This window comes from Rhinolophus hipposideros, assembly GCF_964194185.1.
Source record: "Rhinolophus hipposideros genome assembly, chromosome: 11".
Taxonomy (NCBI): Eukaryota; Metazoa; Chordata; class Mammalia; order Chiroptera; family Rhinolophidae; genus Rhinolophus; species Rhinolophus hipposideros.
The window spans coordinates 34563910-34576974 of NC_138057.1; the positions used below are offsets into that span (position 1 = coordinate 34563910).

The window sequence follows — 13065 nt, forward strand, 5'->3', positions numbered from 1 at the left end:
AAGTGAGGACTAAGTGAAGAGATATTTGCACATCCCTGTTCAAAGCAGCATTATTCACAAGAACCAAAAGGTGGAAGTAACTCAAGTATCCAACAACAGATGAATGGATAAACAAAATGTGGTATATGCATACAATGGAAGGTTATTCAGTCCTAAAAAAGAAGGAAATTCTGACTTATGCTATAACATGAATGAACCTTAAAAACGTTATTCTAAGTGAAATAAGACTCTCAAAATGACAAATACAGTATGAGGCCACTTATATGAGGTACCTAGAGTAGTCAAATTAGTGGAGACAGAAAGTAGAATGACGGTTGCCAGGGGCAGGGGGAAGAAGGTAGTTATTGTTTAATGGGTACAGCATTTCAGTTTTGGAAGATGAAAAGCTTCTGTAGATGAATGGTGGTGAGAGAAGTACAATAGTGTAAATGTACTTAATGCCACCGAACTGTATACTTAACAATTGTTAAGATGGTTAATTGTTAACAATTAATGGTTAATTGTTAAACTTTATGTGATTTGTAGTTTCCCACAATTAAAAATATATACTATATTTTTAACCAAATTAAAAGAACTTCTAAGTTTAAAAAAAGAGAAGGAAAATCATTTATCTACTTTATTACTTTGCCTCGTTTTTTTCCTATTTCTGCTACCAAACAGGTAAGAGAAAGGGAACTTTTTAAATTAACTATTATTCACAATTAACTACTATTAGTAGCTAGAACTGCAAATTCAGAACTGCAAATAGAGCTTAATAATGCTTAATCAGTTGAGATGGATAGAATACATGTCATTAAAGCTGTATTATTGTAGTATGAGTTAAATTGAGGGAAAATCCCGTTTTACTATTCTTTACATTCTTAAAAATGATTAAAGCCACATCCATTTATTGCCTTAAATACAGAAAATGCTTACATTGAACCACAACTTTGATTTAATATGTTGATGATAAAGTTCTTTGAAGACTCTATACAGTCAAATCATAGCTTTTATGGAAGCAAAATGATTAAAAGCAAAGAGCCAAGCACAAAGCTCTCATTGAGGAGCTAATGGTAGATCTGGTAGATTTGAAATTCCAAGAAGAATTCACCATTACAGCAGAATTAATGCACGGTATAATAATAAATTCACCAAGGAAAGTACTGACCCTCATAAATGTTCAAGAACAATGAAATTCTGGTCACTGGTAATGTGAGGAAAACCACTAATACCCAGAGCCACTGGATTCACTTAATGAGATTAAAATGATATATAGAAAGAACAGAAAAGACATCCTAAAATGTTCCTTGAACACCAAAAGGACAAAATTGACAGATATACGTATTCAAATTACCAAATTGGGTAGAAAAGAGAAAATCCATGTGTGAATTAAGAAGGCCTTCTCCTTGAGATTTTTTTTAAATGTGGATTTACTCTGTTTTCCCTCATTACCTCGCAGCTATTAAATTTCAAAGCTAAGGTTACACTTAACACTTGCCATAAAAAATAAATTCCTGATAGGAAAATAAAAATTAATAACTGTATAGATAAAGCAAAGATGACTGGGGGGGGGGGCGGGAGAAAGGGGGCAAGGGGCAACAGCAGTGAGAGTCTGTCACTGAGACCAGGATATTCATGGCTGGAAAACATTTTTCCACTTAATGATAATCTTCAATAGTTATTGGGATCTCTGCCTGCTTTCATTTTCTTTTCCTCTGGCAAACTTCCATTTGCTCTGGCTTTTGCAATAATAAAAAATAAGTAAATTTGACTCAACAAAACCCAGTATTATTTTACAAGTACAAACTGAAAATCCATCTAAGGTTTGGCTTGTTGTTTTTGAAACTGATGCTAATTTTAAGCAACAATTCAGAGAACCCCTGGAGGTTTACATGAGCTCATCAGTAGCAAAATCATTTTTAAATAATTTTAGATGTTTTCCAGAGCAAGAAAGAAGCTCTTTAAACTGCCGAATTTCTTGGCACATTCCACACACCCACCTAATGTTCCTGCTACCCAAACGCAAGCAGAGTTGAAATTTCACTGCATGGTAAAATTAAAGGTGAGATATTTGGCTCTTGATTTTCTGTGTTGAAATGACTATAACATCTTAGATCTTGACTTGGGGTCCACAGATGAGACCTTCAGATATAAATTTAATACTCTCATAAATGCCCAACACTTACTTTATCAATCACATAGAAAAATAGTTAACATTTTGCTGAGCAAAACAAGAGGATAATAATGAACTTTAAAAACAGAGGGGAAAAGTTTAAGACTCAAAAATCTACCCTCATGCTGTGATAAACATCTGCTGGCTTCAGCAACTAGCAGCTGAAGCAATTTGAATAGTAAATGCTTTTATCTCAGAAAAGAGCTACATTGAAAACCTCTGACACTGGTGAAAATGTGGGACATACAAAGCTGACACTCGGGAACCCACTGAGAGTCCTGGACAGGCCGTTACCAGTCCTTAGGAAACAGAAGTAACACAAGAGCTAAGAGAAAGTTCAACAATGCACCACGGTGTGAACATGGTCTGCACCTTACAAGAGAGCCTGCTCTGTGGCCTCTAGCAACCCAAAAATCACAGAATGAAGGTTCAGTTGAGAAAGGAAGCTTGAGGCCCCATATCCACATCCTCACCAGAGAAGGATGCCAGGACCCAGAGAATTAAGAGATCCCTTCCAAGAACCCATGTCATCATATAAACAAGATGCTAAACTTGATTTCTCTTTAATTTAATATAACTTTGTCCAATCACATGAAATTATAATTCTATAAACATGCAAATCTTCTCTATGTTCTCCATAAAGTTATTTTTGTCTCAGTCTTGAATAGCTACATTTACATGCCCCCCAAAATGCAAAAACTAAAGCATTAGTTTGGCCCCCAGCAACCCTTAAGAGCACTTGAAAATACACAGAATCATAGAAAAATAAAGATCACATTTCATGGACACTAGCTTTTCCACCTAGACAGAAGCAACTATTTCCTTCAGCAAATACTGAGTCTTTTAGAAGACAATGTCAATTTTATTGCTTTTAGAAATAATGTGTAAAGCATAGAACTTTACAACTTGCACATGAGCAATTCCATCTTTAAATACATTTACGTGGTGAGAAAAAGTACATGCATATGAATATATAGAATTTTTAAATCGCCATCATTTACATTACAAATTTCTTTATACAGACATCTTAAACTGTTTTTCTGAAAAAAAAATTAGCGACTGGTAAGAACCCTCCGAGACTGCAGAAAATCCAGCTTTCCATTTAAGCAGCCTTTCACTGAGAGACATGAGTGATGGCAGATGAAGGCCTCTTGAGAATAGACTCAACAGAAAATGACAGCGGTTCATTCACCGAGAGTTTTGTTCCAACTTGTTTGGCTACAAAAAGGTCTTTTGCGCATCTATCTATTGTAAAAGTGTATTTCTGGTTCTCCTTGACTAAACACTCTCTGTGTTTCTTAGGGGCCTCTTCAAAGGCCTCTTTGACAAATGGTGTTTTCAACTCAGGACCTGATTTGTCATTAAGAGTTTGCTGGAATAGTGAGTGGAATGGATTATGTTTAAGTGGTAGAGGGTGCCTGGTGCTTTCTTTGCTGATCTTGGTTAAGACGTGCCCTTGAGCTGCCAGGGAGTCCGTGTCAACAATCGGAGAGAAATTCCGTCGGGGTGGGGAGAATGCAGACCTCTCAGGAACAGCCTGGTGACCCTGAAGGTCAGTTCTTGAGGTCTGGACCTCAGAAGTGTGAGGCAGCACCAGAGAGCTTTCCAATTTGGGTGGCAACGTATCATGTTCTGTACCGAGCCCATCCTGGACTTGTATTCCCTTCAAGTCCCAGCTGGCCCCAGGTTTCAGGGCTTGAACTGAGGTGGTAGCATTTAGCAGGCATTGCTGGTAGAGGAGAGTGTCACTAATTGGGCCACACTTGGGCCAAACTAAAAATCTTGAGGACAAGGGATACTGTCTGTAAGTTGTAGCCACACTGACATTGGAAGAAATTAGTTCCATATTCCCAGACCCTGAATACTGCATGGTTAGATCAAGGCAAGTGGGCAAAAAATTACAGAAGTCTTTGCTTGGCGGTTCCACTGGGGTGGGGTTGTAGGCACCTTTGTAGGAATTGTATTCAGGTCCATGCACCATGCGGTTGGGCAGAAACAAGGCAGCAGCTTGGGAAGCTTCCAACATCTCCCTCTCTTTATATTCTCTCTCCAGCATAATGTTCTCCAACTCTTTATCAGCAAAGGCCCGCCTTTTTCTCATCCGGTCACTTACGGGGGGAGGTAGAGGTAAGCTCCCTCCCACATAAGTCTCTGCTGGAATGGGGCGGTAGCCTAAAATAAGCAAGCATTGCACACAAAAGAGATTAACATCTAGGGAAGAAAAATCTGGACATCCAGAGGCAACCGAAATACTACAAATTGGCAGAACAAGTGTTTACAGTTTTATATCACTAATATATTTATACAGAAAGCAAAAGTATTAGTTCAATTTTACATTGTTCCCTTTGGAGGAAAGGATACAATAATGTTTTGTTATTTTTGTTTTTGTAGTTATAGGTTTGTTTACTTTCACAAAAATACTTCCCTGGCTGAAATTTTAACATTCTTCCCAGGCTCCTATACAAGGCTGTTGATCTCACTTCAATCAACGATTTATTACTATCCATGTTATCTTTTTCCATTATAAAGAAAGATAGCTATACCTAGAGCTGATGTCACTTTTATTTTCTAAAGATGGCTCATTATGTACACATTGTTACAGTTGGAGAATAATCCAAGGAGAACTAGGAAAAAAGAGAAAGTTAAAGCAGATTAGTGAGAAGAAAAACAGAAAAGACTTAAGGAAACAGCGAAACATAGAAAATTGAAAAGAGCTGTTGACTAGTCAAACAGATTCTGTAGTGAACACCAAACTAGGCCCCTACCCCTGACGGCCAGCGCAAACAAACAAAAAGTGGGAGCAAAGCGTGGAGATCCAGGCTATATTGAAAATAACTTGCTCTAAAACATTTTTCCCAAGCACTAATCATGTTAGCCAAATACCCAAATGGTTGAACATAGCTTAAGTCATTCCATACTTTATGAAGTCAAAAACAAAGATCAGTATAACAGCATGAATAGAATTGCTGGTGGCATAAAATACTTTCATCATCCCCAACACTCACCACTATCAAATTTGTACAAAGGATCCACTGTAACATTTGTGTAACAAACCCATCAGACTCATTTGCAAATAAAATAAAATTTGAAAATTAATGTTTCCTTTTCCATAGTAAGTTTTTGCCAGGAAGTTATTTACTTGCATTTACTATTCCATGTAGTCCTCCCACTTCTCAAAGTGCTTTGGCACAATTTCAATTTATCAGTGTGGTCCCTATGGTTATAAATCTGTTTACCTAGTTTGTAATCAAATTGACTTCTTAAACACGAGAAACCATTCTGAGGCCAGAAGGATACAGCACAGGGTAAGACACGAACAAACTTTAAAACTTGTCCAGAACAACCCAATTCAGAAGCCACATAAGAAAAAACAGAACTCAAATATCTATTTTGTAATCCTCTTTGCAACCTGAACCTTATGAAGTAGTAATTAGTGCAAATTAATGCAAGCCTTTCTTGTCCTGAAATGGCGAAAGGCAATCAGCATATTATTTATGAGGTCAATAAATATATTCCATATCTGAAGAGATGCTTTGAAAACTCAGCAACATTCTCAGATAAACCAGTGTATCCCCAGGCTTTACAGAAAGTGAGAACGTGGAAAGAGTTATACACTTAATCTGTTCAAATTCAACCTCCATGTCTCTTATTTGAGTCCACAGTCTCGACTGTCAAAATGATAAAGTGATATGTGGAATAACCACAATTATAGAGAATCCAGGAAGGAAAATGGTAAAATGGAAAAGAATGGGATTAGAGGTTGAATTGTCCAGACTCGGGGTCTTTGGTGGCGTGGGTCGCTGTTAAACTCCTCACCTGACTTACTCTATTTTGCTCCAACTACAACTAAAGAATGTTTTTAAATTTATTTCCTTCCAGGACATCTGTTCCGGGATCACTTGGCACTGTATCTTTGTACAGCCTTCACACTAGGACAGATTCCATATGCACTCCATGTTAATCTAGTATCTATTAGACAACAAAATTATCAGTAACAAAAACCTCAGGAGGTATGTGAGACTCATTTTTCCTTGTCCTGATTTCCTTCTTAGGGAAAACTTTCTAATAAAAAGTATCTTCCCCTCAGATTGCTCCTTCACCGGTTAATAAAAATGACATGGTGCCAGAATGATGAGAATTTCACTCAGAATTTGGTTTAAAAGGCTAAAGGAATAATTTTGCATTGCTTTACCTTCTAAAATACTTTTGGCCAGCAAACTGGGTGCCCTGACTTGCCTCTGATACACAGCTTTGCGATCGAAGTTATTCTGTTTCCCGGAAAGCCCCTTCTTGTCCTGTAAACACACATACACAAAAACCATAATCAATAATGCTCTGAAAGGAAACTTGGGAAAGCAAGAAGGAACGGTGTCAGCAACTCTCCCCTGTCTAAATGTGTTTCTTTTCCTATCCCATGTTTAAATGATTCCAAATAAATTAATATTATTAGCACTCCTTAATTCCTGGGCAACAACTTAGCTCTGTCCGAAGCTGTCTACTGGCAAGCAGGGCTCCAGTTTTCCCTGTGGCTGCTTTGTTAGAGTCATGCAAAGTCTCCCCACAGCCAAAAATGGTGGGACATCTCTGAGGAAGGTGAAATCTACAGCGGAGGAGATGGTGGGAGCCCGGCCCTAAAAGACAGCTACTACACGGGCCGCGTGGTACCCAGTGGTAGGGCTGAACATGCCCAGGGCCTGCCACTGGACAGTGAATTGGAGCTGGTTTCCCCTCACTTTAGGACTGGTGGGACGGGTGCAGGGTGTTGACGGAGAGATAGGATGGTCCCTATCTCTGATAGTCCCCTGGTCTGGCCGAAAACCCCAGATTGTTCACTGGGTGACTGGGACGCAAGAAGGCGAACACAAAACCCACGGAGGCCGCCAGAGACGTAGGACAAGGGGACACATGCCCTTGCACCCGCTGTCCCCTCCTGGTGGTGGGATCCTGGACCATCCAGCCCAGCAGGCGGTGGGAACTCAGGGTCCGCAGTGAAACACGCTGGATGCGGGAGGAGGCAGAGTCCGGGCCAGGGCCACCTTGGGTTTCCAGTGCACTCTCCAGGGCCCTTGGGAGGCTTTCTATTAGAGTCACTGCCTTTGGTGAATACGTTGATCCACTCCCCAGGCCCTCCTCGGTAAAAAGTAAAATCAAAAATCCTCTCCCTGCCCTGAGTTGCTCTGAGCTCTCCAGGTACAGGAACACAGAAACATCAAGTCCAAGGTTCAAGAAGTACGTTCCTCTGAAAGAGAACCCAGGCGCTCCTCACAGCCGGAGCCCTACGGTGGGAGACCGCAGACAGCCCTCCACCCGCTGGCAGGTAGCAATCGGGTTCAGAAGCTTCTGGCTGCATGACCTTGGGCTGCAGGCACCTAACTTCCCTACTTTTGCTACTTTTGATCTCGCGTAAAAGCGTTAGCACGTTCGGCCTATCCCATATGACCCGTGACAGCAGAAGCACCCGGGGCCTCGCGTGCTGCGTTCTTTTTTGTGCTCAGCGCGAGTCCGGCGCGCATCACCACTATGGACACCATGCACTGCGTCAACCGTTCTAATCCTCCTCTTGCCAACACCACCAAAATAAATTTTAAACGATTTTTTAAACGCCCTTCCCGTGTCGTCTCGAGCTGGCCTAACCATTTCCGAGCCCTTTGCGACTGTTGAACACAACATCTTTTCTACCAAGTTCCCCAGCGACGCTCCAGGCATCCTCCCTCCCGACCCTGCAGGCCAGCGTGGGGAGAGGTGTTGTCGCCACACTTCCGAGGAAGTGCCGGGCGCCCCGAAGTCCTGCGTGGGGAGCAGCCATGTGTCCCCTCCCACTCCCCGTCCCCCCCAGAGGCCCCTGACGCCCCCGCGAGGCGTGCCCCGGGCCCGGCGGGTACGCACCTCGGTGGCCTGCTGCCTCCGGAGCGCCACCTGGGCGGCCATGACGCGCTGCCGCTCCACCACCAGCAGGCAGTTGGCGCACTGGCAGTCGCGCCAGCGGCAGAAGCGCTTGTGGCCCTTGAGGCAGGACACCACGCCGTGGTTGCGGCAGCGCGCGCACTTGGGCGTGCGGCTCAGCTTCCGTGGCTCCGCGCAGCCTCCCGCGTTCGCGCCGCGCTCTGCGTGCCCCGCGAGGGCCTGCGAGGCCTGCGACGTGGGAGGCGGCCTGGGCGGCAGGCTCCCCGGATTCTCCGGCCTGCCGGGCGCCCCTGGGGACGCGCCCGCCTCCTCGCCTTCGCCCTCGAACTCCCCGTCGTCGTCCTCCTCGTCCTCGTCGTCCTCGTCCTCGCCGTCCCCGTCTGCCGGCGGCTGGGTGGGCCCTGGCGGCGTTCGCGGCGGCGCGCGGCCGTCCTCCTCCATCTCCAGGCTCTCCACGTCGATCTCCCAGTCCCCGGCCGCCGGGCCCGCCTGCCGCTCAGCCATGGTGTGCGGCACCTCCCTCGGGCCCACGCTCAGTCGCCTGCACTCTGGGAGACACGAGAAGATCCCCAAACCCACCGGCCTACATGAGGCACCGTCACCAGGCCCTGGGACCAGACCCCCTGGTCTGCCTGCCTCTGGCCCCTTAAGGAGCCCTGCTCTCCACCTGTCCCTCGCATCCAGGCCACACGGACCTGTCTTGTGTCTAAAGAATCCCCCCGGGAATCCCCATCCCAACAAAGTTTTTATCTATTAATTCTAAATGCTCTGTGAGCACCTGACCTTTAACCGCAGCCCCCTCTGGCTGTACACCCACTTTGGGGACAGTCCCTGGTAATGACTGTGTCCAACTAGGCCAGCCTAGGCCACTTGTCAGGCTTCCCCATACCCAACCAGTATGACCGAGATGAATATAAAAATGTCGCTGGAAAAATTATTTTTCTTTGGATCAAAAGGGGCGCATGGAACACAGAGCGGTCCCACCCAAACGCCTCCCAAAGGTCTCTCATCCACCGACACCTCCCCGAGAAATAACTACTAACGGAAGTGTTCTGCTGTCATTACGGCCCCACAAGGATGCTGGGCACAGAGCTCTGCAGATGCTCTTCCAGCATCACCAGGGCTTGGGCCGCGCAGGGCTGAGCCGGACTGAGAGCCTCACGGGCTCTATGTACATCGGGCATGGTTTGCACCTTAACTGCAAAACTTCCAAGTAAATTGAAAAGATAAGGAAAGGTGGTTCGCACCCTTTGCCCTCCCTGACACCCCAGCAACATCACAGCACTCACCAAGACTCTGAGGCCCGGGCTAGCAGCCGAGGCAAAAGATATCCAGCCTTGGGACCTGGCTCTTGGACTCCTGGCTGTGCTTGCAAACAGAAATCGGGGTCGCCACACCCTGCCAGGAAATCGGGGGCTGACAGCTGGAGGCACGGAGCCCACTGGATGGGAAGTGGGGGAGAAAAGGGGATGGAGAAGGTGAGTCAAGCCCTTACGGCCTCGCCCCACACATCCCGATCTCTGCAAAGTTCTGATCAGCCCTCTGCCAGCCCCGGGCGCTTCACCTCGCTGAAGCTACGTTCGGCTTCCTCTGCCCCAAACTGGGAGAGAAAGGTTGGGCCACCCTGGCCTAGCTCAGACTGCAGGCTCTCGGGGAGGGCGGGCGCACGCAGCTGCGCGCGGCGCAGCGCCCCTCACAGCAGTCTCCAGCCGCCGCTCCCTTTCGCAGTAATATCCGCTCGGGCCCCCGAGCTTTGCGCCCGCTGATTGGCCAGTTGTCAGACGGTGTGCACGCTGATTGGCCGAGGCGTGCCGACCCGGCGCTCTCCCCCTCCAGGCAGCCACCACGCTCCTCCTCTCTGCGCTCGGGCAGAATACTCCCGCGCCGCCTTCGGTGCAGCCGGGTAGCCTGTCCCGACATTAAACCCGAAGCATGACGGCGCCTACCAAGGTGAAGTCGCCATTTATCTCATGGACTAGGAAACAAGCAGACACACGCTCTTAGGAATCGCGTTGTCCACAAGAAAAGGTAATAGACGACAAGGCAGAAACAGAAAGGCTACTGTCGGTCTCTACGTTATCAGCATCACCAGTATTTCTGTGACTCAATCATTAACCCTGAGTTGGGCGCAGAAATGAGGCCTCTCTAATCGGGTGAACGGTGGCGGCATCCTACTTTCTCCTGCAAGACTAAATCAATAGTAATCTTGCACCACAGCGCCGGGTCAACGGACAAATAACCTGTAGATACTTTTGTATCTAGAGCCTCTCATCTTCGAAACACAAAGTAGTTTCTCGTTAACCTTCATCCTGGCCGTGAGGCAGGCAAATCGCCAAATCACCTGTGTCACATTTTTCTCCTATGGCAATTACTATTTTGTTTGATTTGGGGGAGAACGGACATACATGCCATTAAGAGATTTAGGTACAATATAGTCACTCTAAGCATGTTTATAAACGAAGCTCTTTTATAAAAAGATTAGTTTTTAAGGTGAATGAATGTATTTCTAAAGAAAAAAATATTTTGTATTGACTCCCTCAAAAACCCTCACATAAATGTTTAGTAACAGTTAACATTTCCACGTTGAAAGGAAATAGTCCCCTAATACAATGCTGCATTCTATTTCCTCAACTAAATTTAAAATCACTTAGATGCTTTTCCAGTTATGCCATTAAATAATTAATACCTCTCGGGATCGGTTTAAGAGACAGATTAGGAAACTGAGTGTAACTGCACTGCGCACATAGTAGGCCCGCAATAAATATTTGTTAAAGAAAGGAAATCGCTGGACTGAATCTATGTTACCCGTCAGAAAGCTGAGTTAACCAAGCTCGTAGAGGTTGGAACAAGGCTGCTTAGGAATTGCTATGAAACTAACCCGATCCACAAGACACACAGATATTCCTGGACTTTTGGTGAAGTTGTGAAGTTCTTCCCTGGTGACCAAGCACTGAGGTTTTCCTTAGTGCGGGTCCTTCTCCCCAGAGCCGCTGGCGATGACCAGTGAAGAACATAGAGAAACAGTCCTACTTATTCCTGTGGGCAGCTCAGTCACTCTGAGCGTCACCGAGGGTGACTTCGGAGCTGTGCGCGCTCACACAGGGGACAGAATCATACCGTTCGTGCTTCTCGCTTGGCACCACGTACGTAATATCACCAGTGAGTTTTACCTTTTGCGTAGCGCTTATCCTCATTATAGTGCATTTGTTCACCTACGTTAGAGAGGTGAACGTTAGAGAGAGTTTGGGTTGACTGCAGCCGAACTATTTTCCCCGTTTTCCAATGACGAAACAGGTTCAAAGAGCGCCGGGTCACACAGTGGTCTCAGAGAAGGCGACAGACTGGTGAGCACCTTGGTCTATGTTGACCTCTGCTCTGAAGTCTCAAAAGCTTCCAGGAGCCCTTAGCTCCCAGCCAGTAAAAGCTCACCATGGGTTCCCGGTTTTTATTTTGTTCCTCTCTACCTCTTCTAATTTTAGTGCCTAGCGCTATGAGCAGACCTCCTGTAATAGGATACAGTACGTTTTTATCAACTCATTCTGGTGTTTTCTGTCTCCCTCCGCTAGCTACATTTCTGCATTTGCAAACAGGCTCCACAACATGCACGAAACCTACACCACTTCCACCGGTACCCCCACCGGTACCCCCACGCCTGCTGTGTATGCGTGCTGGCAGGCTGAGCTTTTACTTTATTTATTGCTTGGCGGGTGGGGAAGGACCTGAAATCTTTAGCTCTTCGCCAGTTATTATGAACATTAACAAAATCAAGAAAGTAGGTTTGTTAATTTGCAGTAACTAGATTGGGGAGAAGGGGGACCGGAAGGGAACAGGAGGGGAAGGGGGCATGAGCGGCTGTTTACTAAACAGAAAATAAACAAGACAGGCAGTTCTTGAACTGGTTTGAGTTGTAAAAGCTGCTATGTAAGAAGGAAACAATTGGAATTTGTGTATAGTAAACCACACGGGCTGATGCCAAAAAGGGAGATGGGGGGGTGCACCCGAGGACCTCGGAGCCGGCTCCTGGGAACACACCGAGAGCGCAAGGCCCTCAGAACGTGGGTCAGAGCTGGACGGCTCCCTCCTCCCCCAACATCCAGCCAGACCTGGAGAAAGCGGCTTCCGAGAGCGCTTCACAGAAAGACTCGGCCCGCCCGCTGGTTTCTGGATGGGTGGGCCCAGGACTGTTCACTCCCGGGCACGCTCCCCCCACCCCTAGCAAAAATCTGCACAACAGCCCCACTACTTCCTTTAGACTAACCTGCCCGTTTCCACGTGCCCCCTCTCCCCACCCTCCCAGGACCCCATCAGCTGTACTTGGGGACATGTCGCTATAATCGTGATCCAGATGAATTACACTCTCTTCCTGGACCTGAATGCCCCCAGAGAATTGCGACCCCAATTGTGGAGAGGTGAGGTGGTGTGGAAGGGGGCTGGAGAGAGGGAGGTTTTTATCATGGGAGGAGCTTATAAGTCTGAGGAACGCCGATACTAAATGAGAGATTACCTGCATTTTCCTGGAAAATTAAAAAGGAAGCGAAAGTTGCACAAACTGGTTACTAAATGAAATATTCAAAAGCAATAGGAGTCAGAGAGCCTGAGCTCCAGGCTGGTTGTTCCACTGACGTGACCTTGGTCAATGATCTTTTCTGCGACTTAGTCGCCACAGGTGCAAAACAGTATGAGAGGCCTTCTCGGTGGGTCATTGTGAAGACTCAGTAATAAGGTTAGAGAGTCATCACATAGTAGAAGCTTAATAAACATTTGTTTATCCCACAGGTGGCAGCGTGCGCAGTTCCGGGAGGGTTCAGTTTCTGGGTGTCTCACAAGCTAGACATAAGCGAGAGCGCAGGGAATCCAGCTCTTTTCTCCAAGTTCCTCTATTAAAAGGGGTCAGGATGTGGCTGAGGATCTGCTCCGTGAGGAAACAGAAGTGCTTTTGGCTTGTAAACTGACACCAAATTACAAAGTGCAATTCGGAGTCCCTCTTGTAAATGACCAAGCAGCCAGGC

At 46.0% G+C, this 13065-nt stretch overlaps 1 protein-coding gene across 3 annotated transcripts; it reads right to left on the reverse strand.

Annotated features, from left to right (window-relative positions):
• Nucleotides 1–2690: 2690 nt before the first annotated feature.
• DMRT2 (doublesex and mab-3 related transcription factor 2) lies at nucleotides 2691–9804 on the reverse strand. Of its 3 annotated transcripts, XM_081066455.1 has the most exons (6): nucleotides 9621–9804; nucleotides 9346–9497; nucleotides 8039–8604; nucleotides 6345–6447; nucleotides 4696–4776; nucleotides 2691–4324 (listed from the first exon to the last, which is right to left on the reverse strand). In XM_081066455.1, exons 3-5 carry the CDS (start codon nucleotides 8558–8560, stop codon nucleotides 4721–4723), a joined length of 681 nt encoding a protein of 226 aa, XP_080922581.1. In that variant the 5' UTR covers nucleotides 8561–8604; nucleotides 9346–9497; nucleotides 9621–9804; the 3' UTR covers nucleotides 2691–4324; nucleotides 4696–4720. The 3 variants fall into 3 exon arrangements, with proteins under 3 accessions (XP_080922581.1, XP_080922579.1, XP_080922580.1); XM_081066453.1 differs by lacking the exon at nucleotides 4696–4776 and having other exon boundaries at nucleotides 2701–4324; XM_081066454.1 differs by lacking the exons at nucleotides 6345–6447; nucleotides 8039–8604; nucleotides 9346–9497; nucleotides 9621–9804 and having other exon boundaries at nucleotides 2707–4324; nucleotides 4696–4768.
• Between the last annotated feature and the right edge of the window lie 3261 nt (nucleotides 9805–13065).